The sequence below is a fragment of the Staurois parvus genome, unplaced genomic scaffold, assembly GCF_062004578.1.
Source record: "Staurois parvus isolate SC_StPar_1 unplaced genomic scaffold, SC_StPar_1.0 ptg000251l, whole genome shotgun sequence".
NCBI lineage: Eukaryota > Metazoa > Chordata > Amphibia > Anura > Ranidae > Staurois > Staurois parvus.
This window is the reverse complement of record NW_028318047.1, coordinates 4,947,258-4,970,071: the sequence shown is the minus strand read 5'-3', so window position 1 is coordinate 4,970,071 and position 22,814 is coordinate 4,947,258. Positions and strand designations below refer to the sequence as shown.

Sequence of the window (22,814 nt, the reverse complement as noted above, 5' to 3'; positions counted from 1 at the left end):
CGGGGCAGTATGGTGGACAGCTTCGTACGCCAGTGTTAGGATTTTGAATTTGATCCGTTGCGCAATTGGAAGCCAGTGGAGGGATTGGCAGAGGGGGGTGGCGGAGATGGAGCGGTTGGAAAGGTGAATGAGTCTGGCAGCCGTATTCAGGATCGACTGAAGCGGGGATAGCCAGAGGCGAGGCAGGCCAGTGACGAGGGAGTTGCAGTAGTCAAGTCGTGATATGATGAGGAAGTGGATGAGCTGTTTAGTGGTTTCTGGGGTTAGGAACATGCGTATTTTGGCGATGTTGTGGAGGTGGAGTCTGCATGAGTTTGTTAAAGATTGAACTTGAGGCTGGAAGGATAGGTTGGAGTCCAGAATGACACCAAGTACTCTGGCCTGCGGGGCGGGTTTGATGGTGGCGTTGATGGACGTGATGGAGAAGTCAATGGGGGGTGGTGTCCAGGCTGGGGGGAAGACAAGAAATAATAATATAATAATAATATTGCTTTTTGTTACCTTTAGTTGCACTGGAAAAAAGTATTCAGGGGCATTCTCAATGTAACCGATGTCAATGCGCGCAGAAAAATGTGAACATGTGTGGAAGGGACTTTACCCTAACAGAAAGTAAGGAAAAGTGCAAAATAGTAACCTTTTTTTCAGCTCTCTTCTCATTAGACTTTTAAATGAAACCAAAGTTTTTCATTTGGAGTATAAAATCAGGACAACATAAGTGCTAGAATCATAAGCATCCAGTGATAGTTCATATCCTTTCTTATATGGATTTAAATAGATTATCTAAGAGACTTTAAAGATTTGCCAACAGCAACACATGCTGCATTATATTTGGGACATATAATATATTATGAACCAAGATTATTTTCCTAATTGAGATGAAGGATTTAAAAAAGTGTCCGTTATCATTATTTATATTTTAATAGGGCATTTTTCTGCCCATTCATTTTATGCCATAAACAGCCAAAATAATTAGCTCTCCAGTGTAATCTATACAAATAACCACTTTTTGCAATGCATTATGCTAATGTACTTTGCCTGTAAACATGAAAATGCATCAAACCTCAGAACAGTCTTTGGATTTTTCTTTTGTTACAATAAATTATAAAGTATAATTATTATCTAGACTCCAAGTAGCTTAGAAGACTCCAGTCTTCCAGTGAGTTAAGAACGATGTGATTTCTTTGCTAAGGGTTATCATTAGTCTCCATTTCCTGGGGACAGTCCCCATGGAGGTCCATTTTGTCCTTCATTCCTCCTCTGGGGTTTGAATCCTTTTCAAAGTCCCAAGGTACAGATGTAAACTATTTTTTCTTTATTATTGTTGATTATTTTTGTAGACTATGCATAGTTTACCCTTTTTTGAGCAGAATTGTTATTAGACTCCAGGCCACTTGATAAGTGCTATGGGTGTCAGGATAGTAGTCACTCTAGTCAGTGGCCTAGATGTGCTGAGGTAGGGTGGACAGATGCAATACATTTAACAGATCTTTCTCAGGGCTACTATGAGATCTTCCTGCCAGGCTCAAACCAAGGTATTGCCACTTTTGGTGGTATGATGTCCTAAAAATGGTGGAAAATGGTCACATCATATTGCTAGAGTAAGGTTACCAGATTTTAAAATGAAATGCACGGACAACCTACTTAACCACTCCTAAAAAATGGCACCACCATTTGTAGCCAGGCCTGCAAAATCCTGAAACCATTGATGACAGACTTTTGGAACAAAAGTCAGACATTCAAAGTGTAAAGACAAAATGCCTTGTGCACCATGAGAACAATTACGTGATGAACTATGCGTGCCATGACAAATTTTGTGTGTGGCTTAATTGAAGTAACAGTGGGAGGGTGTTAAAGGGGTATGGATAAAAAGGACCTGAATCTACTCTTGTTATGGGTCATGATTACACCAGAGTGCAGTGGTACATATCACATAGATTGTAGAGGTCAAAATCAGTAAACTCGCAGAGAACAGTGTAACAAGAGTAAGTAATGCATAGAGGGCAAAGGTCAGGAATAAATAACGCATAGTTTGCAGAAGTCAGGAGTAAGACAAGATAAAAAAAATTGTGTTTATGGTATTTATATAGTACATATTGTGCATTTGCAGCTTCCTACCCATGAAACCTTTGCTTCCCTTGGCTGTCACCTTTGAGATTGTGCCAGCTTTACACTTTGGCAATACATTTTCCCATTTTTTCTGCCATTTGTGCTGCAGAGGCAAGCTCCTGGAGCTGAAAAAATATATAGGAAAAAAAACCCTGTGCTTAATGGTAATGCTAGTATAGAGACATAAAAATATATACAAATAAATTAAATTACATAAATATAAGACTCAATATTACTATTGAGCAGCTGCTACTTAAAAATGCAATCACCACACTCATATAGAATTAAAAGATAAAGTGAAGTGCTCAAATCAATCCCACTGTCCCATAATTAAAATATATATATATATATATATGTAAACACATACATCTCAGTATCAATCAATAATAGATTTGTGCAAAAAATTATTGTGCAACTAAATAGGTGCCTTTGAAAAAGCCAATTCGGTGCAACGAGTTAGTCAGGCAGTGACGTCATCACGCGAGGCAAAGCCAAGACACTATCTTGTTGGAGTTCATCGTGTTAGTACAAGCTTTTCTGATGTCTTTACCATGTGAGTGTATATACAGTATGTATTTTTCTCATAAAAATCAGTGATTTGCAGTCTGTACTATATGGTCTTCACTTTATGCCTTGTATGATACCTATATTGGAGAAACTGGTGACCATTAAGAGAGTCCTTTGGATGCAAACTCTGGTTATACCAAGTGTTTTTGACCTCTGTTTACCTGTGGGGTCTATCTGTTTAGGTGAGGAGACATACAGGGTGAGTGTGTTGGTGGTGGTCACAACGGTGTCTTTTTCCAAGTAGTGAGTAGAGGGATTTTCTGGTGACACAAAGAAGAAATTGGATGTTGTTTATCACATAAAGATAGGATGGTGTTTGGGGACTGATAATTATCATGTTTGGACAATCGCACATAATGTTCTTTGAGAATACCAATTTTTTAGTTTTTGATAAATTTCTATATTTATGAAGCAGATTATTTATATGTAGCACCTATGTATTTGCATAATAATTTTTAGCACAAATATAATATTGATTGATCCTGAGATGTGTTTATATATTGTTTTGATTACGGGACAGTGGGATTGATTTGAGAGCTTCACCTTTTCTTTTAATTTAAGATCCTGGAGTTGTCTATGGCATCCAGTCAATTTAGAGCTTTTCTGATTTCATAGTTCATGTTAGAAAAGTGAAGATCAGTATACAATTATTTAGAAACTGTCTGCTTAATTATCAAATATCCTTATGCTGGTCTTCATGTTTTACACCTAAATTTTAAAAAAAAGAAAATCGATAAATTGATTGATTGCTACAGGCAACTCTAGGTCCAGGAGCTTGCCTCTGTGGCAAAAATGTTTCCTTCATTGTTGTGAGCCCAGTTAGAATGCAGGTAGTAACCAGATCTATGCTGTGTATGATATATTTAGTTTATTTACCCCGATTCACTTGTGGACTAGGAATCCCTCCTGATGACCTGATCATGCTCCTCAGCTCCAGCTGTGTAGACTGACCTGCTCTGTGCAAGCACCTAGGCAACTTCAAAATGTTGCTGCTGGACTCTGTGATCAAAAGTTGTAAAAGAAAAGCTGGCCCGCTGCCCAAGTGTTGTCACTAATGCACAACTGGCTACAGAGTCAAGCACTGCCATTTTGGAGTGACTGAGACACCTGCATAATGTACATTTACGTGTCAATGCCAGGGACAGTTGTTTAGCAGGGACAGGCTCCACAAAATAAGGACTGTCCCTGATAAATGGGAGTGAATGGTCACCATAAACTGGAGGAGATGAAATTGAGTGGGATTACAGTGGTGATTGGTTCTTTGTGGATTACAGTAGAGCTATTTAAGCAATGTCCTGCTTATTGTACAGAAAAATTGTTCTGCTCCCCCGAAGCTTGCAATCACTTTCACAAGTTGATTCTCTGTCTCTAATTGTATTCAGTTCAGGTTGGAATCTGATTGGTAAGCAGTTATGTACGTGCTTGTATTTTTTATTTGTTTTTTTTGTGGCCTTGACAGGCTGTGGGTCCTACCTGAACTTCTTTCCAATTCAGGATTAAGTCCAGCCCCTCCCAGTACTTAGCCCTACCCCCTGCAATTCAAATGTCAAATGCCAGAACCTTTATGACCAAGTATACAAAGTCAGCTAACCTACAAATAACCAGGGCAATTCTATGTAATTAATGATCTATTTGTTATCTATACTGCCTAGAAGATCTAGGAACTGAAAGTTTGAAAAATAGGCACCCAATTAAACAAATTTAGTTTAGCATATGTATAGCATTCTACAAAATTGAGAATATTGAGAATTAAAAGTAGCAAAGTAAAAAGTCTCCTATTGCTTCCCTCATTTCAGATCCAAACGTTAAAGTAGTAAACCAATACATTTTGTTACATTACAGGGAGATACAAGTACAGAATCTAATACCAACCTGTAGTGTATTAAGCTGCACCAGCTTAGCACAAGAGAATTTCATATTATCTCTGTGTACAGAGTTTGGCCACTGGCAGTTTTTGCAACCAATTGACAGGAAAACAGGAAAAATCAGCTTCATACTGAATCATTACAGCCAAGTCTCAGACAGCATCCTTGTCTATGAATGTAAATAATCTATGCTTGAAAACCAGACGTTCAAGTCTTTTTGCTATTAGTGGTTTTACTTACAAATCGACGAGTATAGTGTCTTTATAAAACATTTAAAGTATTTTAGGAGCTAATACAATATGGAACTCCTTAATAAAGAGAGATTGCTTTTTCTATGTAATACGCAATATGAATTAACCCTCTGCATCTTCCCATATGTTTGAACACGTCTATTTCTATGTAATAGCAAGATCACTCCAATTCCTGTTTCCTGTTGTAAAAAAAAATGTAAACCATGACAGATCTTCTTTTGAATACTATGATTCACCGATCCAAACAGAGGATGCATATATGGACCTTTCCAGAGCTGTATACCTGTTTGGGTCAGTAAGTCTTAAAGTAAAAAAACAAAGTGGTCTGCCTAGCCAACTATCTAAAATGTTTGGAAGGAGGTCAGAAATAGCCCCCCCCCCACCATAATTTGTTCATGACAGGTTTGCTTTAGAGTGATTGTAAACGATAAATTAAAAAAAAATAACAAACGTGTTATACTTACCTGCTGCGTGCAATTGTTTTGCACACAGTAGCCCCAGTCTTCCTCTTCTCTCTGCCTTTTTTCATCCTTTTGTTGCATCTCAGTGCTGCTGTTGTCCTCCAACCTCTTTGCCGCCACTTTCGGTCTACATGCATGCACTCCAGTAATATCTAAGGGTGGCTTTTGTGATAGTGACAATAATGGATCATGCCTAGGCAGGGGCGGACTGACCATTTGGAAACTCAGGCACTGCCCGAGGGCCCAGGGTCAGTAAGGGGCCCCATGAGATGCCCCTCGTACCTTTTTCATAGGCTTTTTTGAGTTTGTACATGGACACAGAGGCCCCATGATCCCCTATTGCCCGGGGGCCCCATGAGTTGTCAGTCCGCCCCTGCTTGAAACTTGAACAGAACTTCTTATCCTCATTCCAAAGGCTGTACAATGGCCTAACAGTGGTGGAGGAGTGAAGAGGAGGTAAGTACAAAAATATAGCGCTGGTGATGATGGCTCATGTCCACTTTAAGAGCCCAGTGGGTTCATGTGGATACAGGGGCCCCATGATCCCCTATTGCCAGGGGGGCCCCATGAGTTGTCAGTCTGCCCCTGTGCCTAGGTAATTTTTAATGTTTGTTGAAATGGTCCATTGGAAGCCCATGTGAGAGGGTAGCAAATAGGAGCCCAACAGGAAGTATCTGAACAAGGCCTTTGATGGCAGGATCACCATATATTATATTAGTGGAAGCTGCAGATTTAAAATGATTAATTACATTAAAACGTTAAAGCTGACCTGAACTTTCCCAGCATCCCATCAAAACGGTGAATAACATAATTCTTCGGTAAATATTTTTTTCCTCTTTGCAAAAATATAAAAAGCATGCACACATAAAAAATATAAATTTTTACTATGCAGATGGTCAGTTCACAATATATTGCGAGTTTTGCAGCTTAGAATTTCTGCTTTATAGCTTTAGTTATACATATAGAAAGCTGTGCACAATGTTATTAGATCATTAAAGCAAATCTGGACATAATTTAGTAGTATAAAAAAGCAGAAAATGAAGGGTAATCTATTTGTATTTAACTGTGCTATTTTGATAAGTGAAGCAGAAATTAATGAATGCATCTATAGCTAATAAACATATACTGTATGAAGCTGTAGGTTTGACTTTGCAAATCTATGTTAATTTTAAAATCCATTGTTTTTATTTCATTCTCTATAATCCCTTTATCTCCATCCAGAACTTGCTGCCAACATTTCCAAGAAGTGGATAATCCTTACAGCAAAACTCCAGTGAGAAAAGAAAGCAGTAGTAATATAAATGTTCACATCTATACAATTATCATGCTATAATTTTTCCAGTGCCTGTTTACTGAAGATATTTATTGGACCTACCAAGTCTAACCTAGCCAGTGGTTTTTGAACTGCAAAATGCTTGACGACCACAATAGAATTGGGTCCATTCATAAGCTTTTAATGACACATGTACTTATGGATTGAAAATGTTACATGCATGTGTCCTTTTGCACAGAAGGGTAAACGGTGGAGGGGGGGGGGGGGGGGGTTTGGAGAACCAAAGTTTCAGTCTTGGACTTTTCACCTACAGTACTTTAGGAGTTTGTTATGGAGCATGTTGTGGAATTCCTTCCAATGATCAGTGTAATGTGAACTTAACACCTCTCAGTGGAAATCAGGATAATCCAGTCGTTATACATTTTCATTGCATGAATTTATATAAGTGAGAATACTCTAGTGTACAGTTTTTAAAACGTTGGAGTTCAGCTTCAAAATCCACTATTTGGGTATGTGGTTTAGTAACAATAGATGTGTGAAAGCTCACTGGGGTAGGGGGAATAATGTCAGCTTATGCGCAAACTGGTTGAGAGTTCTCTGTATGGAGCAGTGTTAATTTTGACATCAAATTTAAATTTAGTATTAGTCATAGTGTTTTGACTAAAATACCATTTTTAGTTTTACTCGTATTTTAGTCATCTGACTTGTTTTAGTACATTTTAGTTGACTAAAATCTCCTACATTTTAGTTGACTAAAATCTACAGTACATTTTAGATTACTGAAATCTAATGGTTTTAGTTAAATTGTAATTGTAATGCATTATTTAAGCATTTCTCTAGAATTTCCACACTCATTATATAGTACTCCTGGAGTAAAAATCTAATAACATGTCATTATTTATGATATTAAGGTTTGAACAAACTACACAGACACAGATTTAGCCATAACATAACGTCTTTATAGGTAAAACCAAGTTTCATTACGAGAAACATCCCTCCCTCGTATTTTCGTTCCATTTTTTGTTCATTAATGAAAATTGGAATTGATTTTTGTCATGGTTTTCGTCAGTTGAGGAAAATTCAAATTGATTTTCGTTTAGTTTTTGTCACTATAAGCATTCCACTGATGAAAATTAGGATGAGAATATTTTCTTCAACCAAATGAACACTGGTATGGAGCAAAGAAAAGAAGGCAACCCAAGACTTACATTTACTCATAAACTGTAAATTTGTGAAATATACCATTGTAAACCCTTTTCTTAGTCTATGGGATAGACATGGTTAAGAAAAGGGGAAAAAAATCTGTAGTTAGTCCTCCGTCACTTAACATACTCTTCACCTCCTTGATCCAAATTTGGTGTATTTTTTTTTTCTTTTTTTCTGAAGGTTCAGAGCTTTCCCACTACAGGAATTTTTTACCAATCATTTTTTCTTTTGGAAGCAAAATCTCCCTGTTAAGCTGTAACTACACTTGAAGGGATTTGATTTCTGATGGGAAAAGGCCATGCCAGTACAGACAATATAAATTAGGTGGTTCCTCTGTGCCTTTTGAATTTTTTAATCATTGTCAATCAAACAGATATGGAGTCAAAGCTGATGGTTTGCTTGTAGCTCTATTCTGCAATCTTTCTCGGTTTTGACAGATGCCTGCTATAAAATTATATATCACAAATGTAGGTTTTAATAAGGGTATTGGTAGATTACTCATTTTTTGCAACTTTTTAAAGGGATTTTTACAAGGGACAATTCATTGTTAAGAGAAAAATGTTTTTAATGTTTAATCTAAAACAGTAGTCCAGAAATAGCACCAAAAGGAGACCAAACAGTTTATAGATAACACTAATTTGTTCCAGAAAGCTTCATGATCACAAATCAGGCAACAGCACCTGTGATGAGATAGAAAATAAAATTCCCTTTACATTTTTATCTAAAATATAGGAGACTTAAAGCGGATCTCCAGTCATTTTTAGGAATTACCCACATTGTAATGTACACCGCTAGTTAATCAAGATATGGATCCTGAAATGTAGAAATTTCCCGCAGAAAGTACCTTTTTTTTAGTAATGTTCCTGGTCCGTTGACTCCTGGGATATCTACGATCGCAGGAGTCTTTGTACAGGTAATGCGGGTACACAAAGCACTCCTCGCAGTATCATTACTGCGCATGTGCGAGATCCCGGGGTGCATGCTGGGTAGCCAGCTGCACGAAATCCAGGAAATGAAGCCAGGCCGGCTTCAGCTGCGCAAATCCTGTATGGCCGCAGCCAGAATTGAGGGGGACAAAAGTAAAATAAGAAGTTTGTAAGTAGTTACAATGTGTATATGCAGAGGCATCCCTAGGGTTGGTGTCACCCGGTGCGGTAACACTGGGTGACACCCCCTCTGATGATCCCCTCAGAATGGATCAGATCTGCAGATTGAGCATAATAGATCGGACTCCGATCCATTATGCTCAATCCACAGATCTGATCCATGCTGCCGGGATGGTCGGCTTTCTTTACAACTTACCTTTTCTTGGAACGGGTCCCGTGTCACCCCGTATAGGTTGCATGCCGACGATCCCCGCAGGATCGTCGGCATGCAACCTATATGGGGTGATACTGGACCCGCTCCAAGAAAAGATAAGTTGTAAAGAAAGCCGACCATCCCCGCAGGATGGATCGGATCTATCCTGCGGGGATCGTCGGCTTGCTTTACAACTGACCTTTTTGTGGAGCGGGGCCGATGTCACCCCGTGCGATCGGTGTCACCCGGTGCGCACCCCCCGCACCTGCCTCGGGACGCCACTGTGTACATGGGCAACATTATCCATTCTGCTTATGAGGAATTACAATGATCCCTAAAATGCTATTAATGCAATGTTGGCTAGGAGACTGGAACTCCGCTTTAAGCAGCATCATCACAGACCAGGCAAGAAGACTGAACAAGATGACAAAAGCAGAATTATTGTATCATTTTTTTTTGGGTGTGACAGCAAGCAGCATCAGTATATTGGATCAGGACGAGAGACTGGTATTAGAATTATTTTATTAAAATCCCTTTCTGTTGGATGCAGCAGCATCATAGAAGCTTAAGTGGCATGGATCAGAGCACAAAGAGGGAGGCAAAAAAATTAAGAAGTCAAATTAGAATATTGTTTTATTTTTTTTCAGGATGCAACAGCATTAATAACATTCTGGACAGGGCAGGGAAGGTGACAAAATTGGAATGATTTGAAGCAACTCTTTCTTTCCCCTGGGATACAACACTACCGCAACAGAACTGGTGTCTTGTATCAGTCAGGAAGGCTAAAGATGGAGCTAACACAAAATTCTTTCTCTTTTATAAGTATTACTTCTGAGATGCAATAGCACCCAGGCATCATCATTTAAAAAGTGAAAATGCACCAAAACAGCAGCAGGCGACAAAAAGAGAATTTGTTACAGTGGATGCAATCCCACTGAATAAAACCTCACACAGTATAGATCTTAAGATATTAAAGTCATTTCAAAAGTCATTTTCAAACTGTTAAAATCTGCGGCTTTCAATAAAATTTTACCTGGTGATTTTGTCATGAAGGTCCCCTTTTAGGCACTTCCTGTTATGGGGTAACAACGATCCCTGTCTGCCTCTCCATTGTTCTCCTGCATTACCCTGATAATCAGTCTGCCGCTGAAGACTACAGACAGCCTGATCGCTAGTATGAGACCCGGGGCTCCGGGTCTCTGTGCTGGAAGAGTGCTGTGCTATGTATCTCTGTGATTTACAGAAAGTGCTGCAGAATATTACTGACATTTACAAAGGAAAAAAGTGTTTAAAACTGCCATCAAATTACATAGAACCTGAACCCCAATTAAGTCAATTGGAGATGAATCTGTCAAATTAAAATACCTTTTCTAAATGTTTAAAGCGAAACATTAAAAATGCCCAATTTCTTTAAATTACATGCATGGGAGTGTCCTAATACTGGCTGAGAAGAAGCACACCCCTGTGATTTACAGAAAGTGCTGCAGAGCGGTACTGACATTGACAAAGGAAAGAAGTGTTTAACCCCTTGAAGCCGAGCGCATGCAAATATGCGGTCTCTCGGCATCTGGGCCCTGACGCCAAGCGTCCGCATATTTGTGTACAATTAGAAAATACATATGATCTGAGAGTGCACGCCCTGTGTTCTCCCAGCACATATGTCCGTGACTCATGGAAAGGTCCCGATCTCCCCTTTTGATCGGGACCTTTAATGATCATGTGACTGCCGTGACGGCGAATCACAGCAGTCGCATGACCCTAAAACCCTGTCTGCCTCCCGGCTTCTGAAACTCCTAAAGAGCAGGGAGACGCCGGCACTAAAAGGTTAAAGCTGCCATCAAATGACATGTCATTGACAGCTTTAAAAAAAATTAGGGGGATTGTGGGGGACCTTTTGAGGGAGTTCTATGTGCTTTTTCTTCTGTTTTTTTTTTGTCTGAAGTTGGCAATGAATATATGCGGTGCTCATATACTATATGTGGCACCCAGGTTAAAAGCCCACCTTCTGGATAAGGTTATTTATGGTAAACACAGCTTGTAAATTCATCATCAATCATGATGCATGCTGCCAACAACTAGACAAAAAAAGTCAACCCAGTGCACATGACAGATCCTTATGGTACCACTGGACAAATTACAGTTCCCTGAGCTGACAACAGCTATATAAAAGGGAAGGGGTGGGAATGGTGGTAACATCAATGAGCAGATATGACCATGGTGTTGTCACCCTTTTACACTATTTTGTATTTTGTCTATAGTTCCAGTTAATAATACTTGCATATATTTTTATGTTTATAGGAGATTGAATGTTTCATTGATGATTAAACTTATTTTATTCCCACAACTGCAAGGAAAATATTGATGATATTAAAGTTTAAAGTTAAATCTATTGAATAGGTTTCATTTTAGGCAGAATAGAATTTCTACAAGTGTTATCCCACTGTTTACTTTAGTTATGGCTCAAACTGTCACTGTCCTCAGTAGGCAATCCCAAAACTTGTAGCTTGGCAGTACTCTGCAACCTAAATCCATCCTCACCATGAAAAGCTTAAGTAACGAAATAATATTCCCAGGTCCTGCACCTTGGAATTCCTTGTTCCGCACTGGTGGGTTGATCATCTATTGTTGTCTGCCTTGTCAACTCACTGTTGGTTTATTTTCAGTTTATGTGGTCTCTTGGAAGCCGTCTGGGACTCTCTATAGGTAGAAGAAATCATACAAGAGTCTAAATAATATTAAATCTGGGCTTTATATGTTCTGCTTCACAGACCAGAAGCTGACCAGAAACGATAACCCTTTACAGGACACGAAGGAAGGTCAGTTAGAGCAGATGGTATAACCAACGCTTTCCAAATACATAAAAAGTACTCAGAAACAATCAATGTAAACCCATCAGTAAATACTTTACTAAAGAGAAATATGAAATTTGCAGTTTAATTTAGCTGCTTTATAAAATAATTGAATGTGTCTGCCTTCATGTGTGCTCATTCAGAACAATCATCCTCCTTTTGGATGGTCGCCTTTACATCATTCTTACATTTCATACTACTGCTGCATTGTCACATATGTTTTATTGCACTATTAAAGCTTACACGTGCAATTTTGAAACCCCTTAATTACATGAAGTGTCTATCTCCAGTAATTATATCAAAACAATTTTCCAATTCATGCTGAGCACAGCAGATCTGCATTTTTTGCCCAGACAAGCAGTCTAACACATAGCATGTCAAAGGGTCCCAACTGAAAACTATGTTAATTTAACAAATGGAACTGCGTTGAAGCTCTGACAAGTGTGAGAATTATAAAACAACTCATGTGTGAATATTGGGCTTGGAGATGTTCAGGCATGTACAGCTAAAGATTACATTTTTCAAATTCCATGTGTGCACATTTACTGTGTCATTTGCTTAGTTGTTTCCCTTTCTTCCATTGTATTATTTCTTTATTTAGAAGTGTGATGTGTGCTAATTAAAAGACTTTACATCGACGGTAATTAAAATAAAATCCCATCAAGCGCAAATTGATGATGATGAAAACAGCTGGAAATTCATTTTTACTAACGTGTCTCAAAAGTCACTAAATACTTGAACACAGCACAGTGGTTTAGAAAGGCATTAAAATATATCTATCGCCTAATAGTTTTTCATGTAATATAAGTGGCCTCCTGATGATTTGGACCACTTTAAACTGGAGACTTTCACATCATCATTACAATGTGATACTGAGCAAGCTTGTGGGACCCATTTGTAGAAAAACTAGTTGTGCAGGCAGTCATGTGAAGCTTTAGCAGCAGGTTGCTGATTGGATAAGTGTCAGCCAATCAGACCATGCTGTTTGCTCGGTGAGCAGGTACAATTTTACAGCCTCTCTGTGACAGCTAAAGATTGACGGGAAAAAAGCTCTGCAATTTTTATGCAAAATTGAATAATCCTTGGGATTACATTATGTTCTTGAATGGAGAGGTAGGCCTTAAACTGGCTATACACTAACAGAATTTTGTTAGAAAATTTTCATTTTCAGAACATTCTTTGTTTTCCTAATGGTTAGTGTGGTCAAATTGATGCTCGCTCTTGACCACATTGACAAGAAATGTAAAAGGAAAAGAATGGAAATTTCTTTTGATCAAACAAATTTCCAACAGTGAATGTGGTTTTCCTTTGTAAAACTGCATTCATTTCAAAATTGAATTAAAAGCAAATTACATTTTGAAGTAGTTTCGACCAGCATTCGTTGTGTCATTGAATGCACGGATCAGAATTTTCATGTATATGTCAATACAAACTTTCATTGAGAAATCTACTAATGTTTGGCCAGGTTTAGGATCCAACCTCTGGTCTGGGGTGGACACTGGAGACCCCTCAGACAGCCTTAGCCTCCTTCAGAAGTGATATATAAATTCTGCCAATTTATAATTACCAAGTCTCCAGAGAGGGAGTAGAGGCACCTCAAAGAGTGCTTGTGATATGTTTGCATTATGTATGAAATGTGTGATTTTATTCTCAGTGGTACCATGTGATCGGGTGAATCACAGTGTCAGAAATCAAATCCCGTGACTGTTTCCGTTGGAGAATATGGAAAAAGCCTAAGAAGGTTACAGTACTATTTCCTTAATGTTTTCAATTCTTCCCATACATTCGGCATCTACCAATAGTAACAACTACTTTTGCCATGGAAACTCCAACAACGTGATATCTGCTACTGCTTCAATGATTATGCTTATGGATAACATAAAAGCTTCTATCCCTAAGTTTGATGACTACAATAAAAATTATTTGGCAACTGGGCTGAAAGATTGAGAAGTACTGCTAGACTACCAAGTTCCTCAATTCTCCAAAATATATTGAACTCGGCAGGGTTTAGAGAGAAGGGAAAGATGTCCTCTTTTTGTTGCCTATTAGCACAGCTACAATTATTGTAAATTATCTAGAACAGCTCTACAGCAAAGTGCCTACAATGTTAGAACTGAGAACTTTGTCCTACTATAGCTGTGAGCAGGAAGACAAGGAAAGCAAATATTTTTGTACTGTAATCCACCATCTGTGGAATAACATTTGTTATGGAGTTGACCGCTTTCAGAAGCAAAGTAGTTGGACAAGATCCTTCAAGAACAGAGCATGTATAGACAAAAGAACCCCGCCTTGAAAAAGCCACTTAAGGGTCAAGACAATGCAAACAATGAGATGGACTTTCAGGTAATTTTACTTGTGGTAGTACATTGATACATGAAGAGAAGGGCATTCTCTATCTGCGCATCCAAGAAACTCTGACAGTCATGAATATGACATATCATTGGTGCCACATCATCTCAGGTACTGAGGAAAATTACTTTGAAAGATTTATGGTATTTAAAGAAGAGGTGTCCTGCTTCTTATGAAGGGTAAAAGGACCTCTGGACACTTGAACTTACCTGACAAAGTGCAAGTGATCCAAAAATATGCTGAAAGCGAGACATTTGAGAAAGTATAGCAGGAGTTGAGCTGCTGAGGTCTTAAATGTCCTTAGTCCAAGTCACAGTGCCAATTGTCTATAGCATGCTCAGAGTTCACTTACATTTTCCTAAGGAGTTGTAAGGAGTTGCTGCCTTGCTGACCATACCAGTGAGATGTCACTCTATCACTACTTCCTTGCTAGTAATCGAGATTCTGCAGCATTTCTGCCAGGGAGGAAGAAACTTCCCTAAAATAAAGAGCAGTTGCACTTCAAAGATTGTGCCACTGGTAAAGCAGCAGACTAACATATTATTATTATTATACAGTATTTATATAGCGCTAAAAGGTTTGCCCAGCGCTGTACATTATAGTGGGGGACAGAACATGAGACAATACAGTAACAAAACAAAACAGGAGGGGGTCAAGGGCCCTGCTCTTTCGTGCTTACAATCTAGGATCCTTTAATTTGAATGGTTAGATTAAGTGCTAAATTTTAGGTCAATTGTTAATTTGAAGAGTTAGATTAAGTGCTAGACTTCAGGCTATTGGTTAACTTAAGTTTTAAGTGTTAATTTAGAAGGCTAGGTTACCGTTAAGGTTTAATTTTAAGGTTTAGGTTCAGTATTGAGTTCTGTTGAAGTATTTAGGAATAGGTTACAGTTAAAGGCCATTATTCTGCACTTTAATTTTTTTGCCTATTTTGGTGTTGAAAGACCTAAGTCAAGGGCTGCTAGCACCAAGAAACAACGTATTGCAAGGGTAATAAAAGCTTGTGTACACAGGTGTTGTTTTCCTGCATTTGATATGCATTTGAAATGCATATCAAATGCAGGTCAGGAGATTCTCACTGATGACAATGCAGTATTGAGTTCTGTTGAAGGAATTAGGAATAGGTTACAGTTCAAGGCCATTATTCTGCACTTTAATTTTTTGCCTATTTTGGTGTTGAAAGACCTAAGTCAAGGGCTGCTAGCACCAAGAAACAACGTATTGCAAGGGTAATAAAAGCTTGTGTACACAGGTGTTGTTTTCCTGCATTTGACATGCATTTGAAATGCATATCAAATGCAGGTCAGGAGATTCCTACTGATGTCAATGCAGTAGTGTGGATGACAAGTTCAGATGCTACATTTGACCTACAATGCATTGTGTTGTGTTCCTTCGGATGCAGCAGGTTCTATTAAGGTGCATTTGGTGCATTTTTTTTGTCAAATGCTGCATTTTATATTCAAACACATGATTTTAAACAGTATTATGTTCAAATGAAAAAGGCTTGCACTAGCCCTGCTTCAGATTTTGGCAAATGTTACAGATTCAAGCAACTCATCAGTTTCCTATAACTCTCAGGGACGTCTAGTGTGAGATCTCTGTGCGTGAGTTTGTAACATATATAGTTTATTTATCCTTGTTGGTTTTTAATTTACTTTATATTATGAGGACAGCACAGTGCACCTCCACCTAGCAGCACTAGGGCCGTTGGTTCGAATCCCAACCACGGCACTACCTGCTTGGAGTTTGCATGTTTTCTCTGTGCCTCTATGAGTTTCTTTCAGGATACTATAGTTTCCTGAAAGGTCAGTTGGCTCCTGCCTAAATTAGCCCTAGCATGTGTACGTATGAATGTTAGTTAGGGACCTTAGATTGTAAGCTCTTGAGGTTCAGGACTGATGTGAATGTACAATATATATGTAAAGCGCTGCATAAACTGGCGGTGCTATATAAGTACCTGTAAGAAATAATTAGGCTACAAGCAACTTTGGCAAAGAGACCTCTCCTTTGGAGCCCTCAAATGATATAAATAGCCAAGGGCTAACATAACCTGTCAGATTCCACCTATAAATGAAATAACACTCTCGCCTGAACTAAGTATTTACAGGAAACTAAGCTTAAATCAAAAGCAGCCATTAGTTTGCTGGAGAGACACTATATGGAATTTTCTTAACTGAAAATAATTGGCTTGAGATGGAAAAGTAACTATTCAGCATTGAAGTATTTATCTTGAGCAATTATACAAAAAACAACTCAAACATCTCTTCCTTAGCTATTGCTTTATGAATAAATGAAATGGATAATTAACCACAAGTATCCCACTGACCAACTGTGCAGTACTTTTGACAAACATTTGCCTGAAACTAATGCACCACAGAACATATTTAATATTTCAAGAGGCAAATAACACCCACTATTTCTAATGCTGACATTGTTTAGTGTTACATAAACGCAAATAGCACATTAGCCAATCCCCCGAGAGTAACAGAAATTGTGCGATTTATATTGTCAAAGGCATTTAGCAGTCATTAGGGGAGCAAAGCCAAGAAAAGGAGCTGAAAAATATATGAACAGAAATGCATATTCATCACTGGAAAATTGCTTTTCATAAAGGCCGAGGAAGTTTCTAAGGAAAGATTACTTTTGCTATCATTATAGCGATGAAAGGTTGGCCTGCTGCAGGCAGTTTGTCTTCACTGTGCTGTGGAATATCCCACTGTCCACCATCCTTACAATCTAAAGGTTAATCCACATTAGAAAACATTTTCATTGTATGCTATTAATCAGTAAACTCAGTAATAACACTTAGCAATCAAACAGAGTTCAGTTTACCAAAGTTGGATCAATGAGGGATTAATTCTTACTGGGTTGCCCCGGGTATACTATACTTTGCTTTTACCACATTAATAAAATCTCAAGAACCAGAACAGAAGTCATCATTGAAATGTACATGCCAACAAATGAAGTGGACCATCACTTAGGACATGCATACATTTTACAGGTCAGGTGGACTTGCAGGAAAAATGTGGCTGCCATCAGGTAGAAGCATTGAATAGAACCACATAAACGACAATGTTCTTTTTTAATGTGAACTTTACTGGTCATACCTATGGCAGGAGAAGGGATAAGCAGCATAGTCAGACATTGAAGTTGCCACTTATATCACTTGGAACAACAGTTTTGTAACTTGCCCGGCCGATGTCCCTAGTGGCAATGGATGGTCAGGGGCTCTCTATAGACATGAGATTGCTGCACCTGAAAACTGCCACTGTAGAAGGCTACCATCTAATATCTATGGCAGCTTTTGCACACACTGCATTCCTCTCATGACTGGCATACAGTGCATTAGATAACAGTTGGAGCTCCAAACATAATCAATCAATCCAAGTATAGAAAACTAATTGGCAAGCCAGATGGAAGCCTGAATATCCAAATACATTACATCTGTTGAATTGTGACCATTACAATCTAATGTTTTAGCACCACTCAGGTACCTCACAAGGGAACAACCAAGTGGACAATCTGAGTAATGTGAATCTTGTCTTTAATGCCTTACTATTGGTTCTTAAATGTTTTCAAACATGAAGCTGTATAGGATTCTAAATATATTAATTTCCTATCTGGCTTGCGAACAGGTTTACAGATTTTTCTTTTTGAGTGTGGTTTTCAGCTATTAGCATTCTAAAGTAGTGTAATGAGTCATTCTCATTAAGTTCTGAGAATTTATGGTTAGTGATGGCAGTAAGGCTAAAGTGAAACTTGTTAAGCATAATAGGCCTTAATGGTGGAAAAACCTGCCTGGCCCTGAATTGATAGCACTCACAAAGCATTACCAGTCTACTAAAACCACTTTAGCATTTGCAATTTTAAATCTGATAGTATAATCCTGTAGGATTCTGTCAGGGGCCAATGGCAGTATCCTTTTCAGTGACATCTAGTGGCATCTAAAGTTTAAAATCTACACTTGTTTCTAATTCGAATTTTCTAAATTTCTCTATACTTTTTTAAATAACAAATTACAGGTATATTTAATACATACATCTAAACACAAGAGCATATAATGCCATCAATTCCATTGCTTCCCCTGCAACTAAGCTGCTCATAGGTGGTCAGTCGGGGCTGGGCAAATTCTCCAAACCGCAAGTGATGGCAAGGGACAAACATGACGAAAAGGGGTTCTTGGCACCAACTGTAATAGAAGCAATGTGCCAGTGAGACACCTTTGTGTGACTGCGTCTTCCATCCTGGACATTGGATGTCTGTGTAGATTTCCTTTGGTGTGGCAGCTTGTAAGAAGTAAAAATAGCATGCATATCTTTAGATCTTCGAAATACAGGTCCTGGAAACATTATTATCATTATCAGGTATACTAACAGTGACAGCCAATGGCTTAAGACTCAAAAGAAGACCATTTTTACTTTTTTATAATTATTTCCCAGTCCCCCCGTCTGATGGTACCTATTAATTAAAAATATGTTACCCCTCTGGCATATAAAAGAAAGCCAGTGAGCTATTCTATCTTTTCCCTGGACGTACATTACTTTCTCTCTAGTGTAACTGTAAAACTCGGTCTTGATGCAACCAGTCAATAAGAGAGGAAGTACCGTAAGCTCTGAGAGAGAAATCTGCATACCATACTTTATGCAACAATTAACCAACTACTTGCTTCATTATATCATGCAGTGGCAATTGGGCAATTATTAATGGCTAGGGTTGAGATTAAGACATTGGGGTTGATTTACTAAAGGCAAATAGGTTGTTTACTTTGCACGTGAACTTCCCCCTAGTCTAGTCAATGTGTTGAAAATTCACTTTGCAAAGAGTACCCATTCACATGCAAGGAAAATAAACAGCATTTTTGCTTACACATGTTCAGAGGATAAATGTCAGCAGAACTTCGCCTCAAATAGGCTGAACAGCCTATTTTCCTTTAGTAAATCAATCCCATTGTGTGGGAGTGAATACATGTGGAGAATGGAAGTCAAAGGGGAGTGGGGTGCAGGGGGGACCCAGGGTGCAAGAGAGAGAGAGGAGAGAGCATATTGAACTGAAGTGGGGTGAAGGAGTTGGCACAGGGAGCTAATGTAGGGACACATTTGACTGAGTTGGAAAGTAGCACAATAGTTATTAATCAGTTATGGCACCATATTTATTACTTGACTGTGATAGCACATAATGCTGGGGCTAGTAATCCAATAACATGCTAGGAAGTAGCTTTTGTTAATTAACTCATAATAAATTCTTAATTTGTATATGATATATAACCCTTCTGACATGTCTGAGAGTAATGGGTAGAAGGGTAATTGAACCAGAAATAACCCAGAGCCCATTGTACACTTGATCTGCTGCTGTTTGCAGCAGCTTTTGTTCTCCTAAATGGCTTTCTCAGTAGGGGCTCTCCTTGTCAGTCAAATTGTAGTAATGCACCTGGAACTTAATCTCAGTACTGCAAAGGTGAGTGCAAATTTAAAGCTGAAATCCAGGAAAAACATTTTTGGTTGTTACTGCTCTCTTTTGGAAGAGTTGAGGGAAAATCCCCCAAATATGGACACAGACAGAAAAAATACTTGACAGACGAAGGTCTTCCTAAACATACTGTATGAAGTAAGCAGTTAGCAGTTAGCAACAGTTAGTTGACAGTGATTTTCCAACTTGATACAAAGTTATAATACCCTGATGATAAGTCTGGGGAATATATGAACTGGAGATCCTGCCACAAGGAGATAATTAAAACAGATGTTAGGTTATGTCTGTGCCATTCTATACACAACCCAATATTGAGTATACAGAAGTAAATTGTAGAACCCTTAATGAACCATATACATTTTTTTGGGCATTTAGGAGAGGCCCCATACAGGTCCTGTTTTTGCCAACTTTTTTTTACAGATGAGCAAATATTAGAGGCATAAAATTTACAAAAAAAGTCATGCATGCATTTTGGTTAGGTTAAGTGACCAGTTGAATGTAATAAGTGTTTAGTAGAGGTCTCAGCAATCTTCTTTTATATACAGCTATAGTTTCCTGATAAATTTCTACCCCTCCTTTCTTCTTTCCTTTTTTTCCTTTTCTTCCCTCTTTTCCTCTATCTACATGATTCCTATGGATCACTTGAGAGCACACTTATCCTCTGATCACGTTGGGGGCCAAGCCTATCATTCTTGGTGCAAAAGCACAATGTGAAATGTTACCCCAATTTACCATCTTTGATCACCTAGACTTAGCGAACTGCTTACTTTAAATGTACTACATTGTACACTAGCATATGTCATGGAGCGATCCTGACTTTTCTTTTATGTCTTTTGCACTCTGAATATCTAGGAAAGCTTAATAAAACATTCCCTATTTAAATTATTAAAAAAAAGCTTTAACCCACCTCCCCACTGCTCCTGAAATAACCAGCGTCTTACTCTGTAGCAGAGCAATGTCCTGTACAATGTTTGCATAGGATGTAGCTCCTCCATTCAGGGAAGCCTTATACAAGTTTATAAGGGGTCGGTTTGCAGGCACGATACTGAAGAGAATTTCTACCCAAGGTGAAGAAAACAGTTAAAAGGACACAGCTCTATAAAGAGGTAAGGAAGAGTTTTGGGTGGCTTGAGTTAGTGCAGGTGGGAGGGTTGGTTTGGGTTGGAGGGCTCTGTGTTAAAAGTACACTTAAAATAAGTTATTTTCCTTTATAGTAAGGACATGCTCACTATAGGCAATCCTTTTGATTAAATAGACAACTGAATAGAGCACGTATTTGGGAAAATAGGAAGTCATACTGTGTGAACTCATTACTAGTAATTTATTCTGTTGAATAGCTCAGGTATATTAGTGTCAAAGGCATAAAACATCAGGGACACACACAAGGTATTGACATGGTTAATAATTCATGTATTTACAGTACATTTCATTTGTAGGAGGAGGATCATGGTGACCCAAGTTTTACTCTGGGACTTCACCCGCAGGTTATTAACACCCACCATGCACAATGCAATCCATCCTCTCCTCCAGCTAATGATGTACATTAATGCAAGCCAAAGCTTCAACAATTAGAAAGTGCATCATCAGCAACTTCATGCCAGGTTTCTTTTCTATCACTGCTATACAGAGTAACTTCTTTACCGCTGTCATTAAGCGATCATTATGAATGTTTGCTAGTCATCCCACTACTCTTGGCAGCGTGAACTTTATCTCTTAATTACGAAAGGGGATTCCACAGCAGCATCAATATACCTTCCACATTTACTTTATCTTTTAGAGGCAATCATTACAGGCAATACTAGATAAAGGTGATAGAAGCCTACAATGAAACACTAAAAATATAATAGCTCACAAATATTATCATTAAGTATTATTATGCAAATAATAAAAATATATATTTAGCCTGTCTGAACTATCGCATACTCACAGTACTTCAAATAATAATGGTTATTTCACAACCTTTTAAATTATTACCTAATGGCATGTAATGCTTTATTTTTCATATTCTCAGATAGCATTTCGGAATTGGAATTCTTTATTAAAAAAAAATCTATTGTAACCATTGAAAAGAAAGGGTTTTAATTCAAACCTGCAGCTTGGAAGTCCGGAGATCTACACATCAAAAGCAAACATAGACAAAGCAGCATGCGGGCTAAGACAGCGAGATCATAATGCTCACCAGACTTTTGCTTCCAGTGAGAGGTCCTCTAAAAACTCCTTTGATGTTGCGAAAGTGGCCTTTGCTCAGGTGTGCGGAGCTGATGACTATGTAGTAGCACTCCATCAGATTGGGTTTCTCATACAAAAGAGCATGCAGGGATTGCTGCCAGGCAGACGGATCCTAATGCCCATGCACTGAGGGAAGGTGGGATCCTATGTAGTGTCTGCTGGCAGAAAAGAGAAAACAAAAGTCTCTAGCAGTGTGCAGAGAAGACGCTTCACATCAGTGGCTGCATGAGGATTTCTCTCTTTCTGATGGGCTGGGAGCTCCTGAATTTCTTGTTATACGGGAGAGCTCTGTCGCTTCATTGCACATAGCCAATGAAAGGGAGGCGCCTTAGCTAAAAACGAGAAAGAGCTTATGTCACATGCTGCTTTGATTTTCCCTCACCACTTTATATTAAGAGGCGGAAGATTTATACGATCTGAAAAGAAACCAGAGTATTAAGAGGCAGTGTAGCTCCATGTTTATTTCACTACAGTTGGCACGCTCATGCATCTGTGCATTAAGCATGTTTTTCTTCATCGTATTATTACTACTACGAGGATTTGTCAATCCATCACATGCGTCTTCTAGCAAAGCTTTTTGATGTATATGTTGCCCGATAGGACAATGCTGGATGCTGCTGTGGGGAGTCTGCACGAGGCAAAGATGCTAGCAGAGCCAATTCCTCGTAGTCTGTTAACTGCGTGTTGGATTTACAGCACCAGAGAAGGAGAGATTGAAGCTAATTTACTAAGGGATTATATTTAATGCTGGCCAAGTGATCTTGTGTTCATCTGAAACAGCCATTCCGCTTAAAGGGCACTATTATCCAAATGCTGCAAATATAAATATTGAATAAATATATATAGCTAAAAGATTGCATTACCATATCTGCATACCCAATGAATTAATCTGT

General features: G+C 38.5%; 1 protein-coding gene across 1 annotated transcript in view; it reads right to left on the bottom strand.

The window, feature by feature from the left end:
• The window catches only part of ZNF804A (zinc finger protein 804A), a 209,807-nt gene extending 187,556 nt beyond the window's left edge, over positions 1–22,251 (bottom strand). Inside the window, exon 1 of the mRNA XM_089680855.1 lies at positions 21,872–22,251. Within this exon, the coding sequence (XP_089536981.1) occupies positions 21,872–21,976 (105 nt within the window). The 5' untranslated portion in view covers positions 21,977–22,251. The remainder of the gene's footprint in view (positions 1–21,871) is intronic.
• Positions 22,252–22,814: the final 563 nt, after the last annotated feature.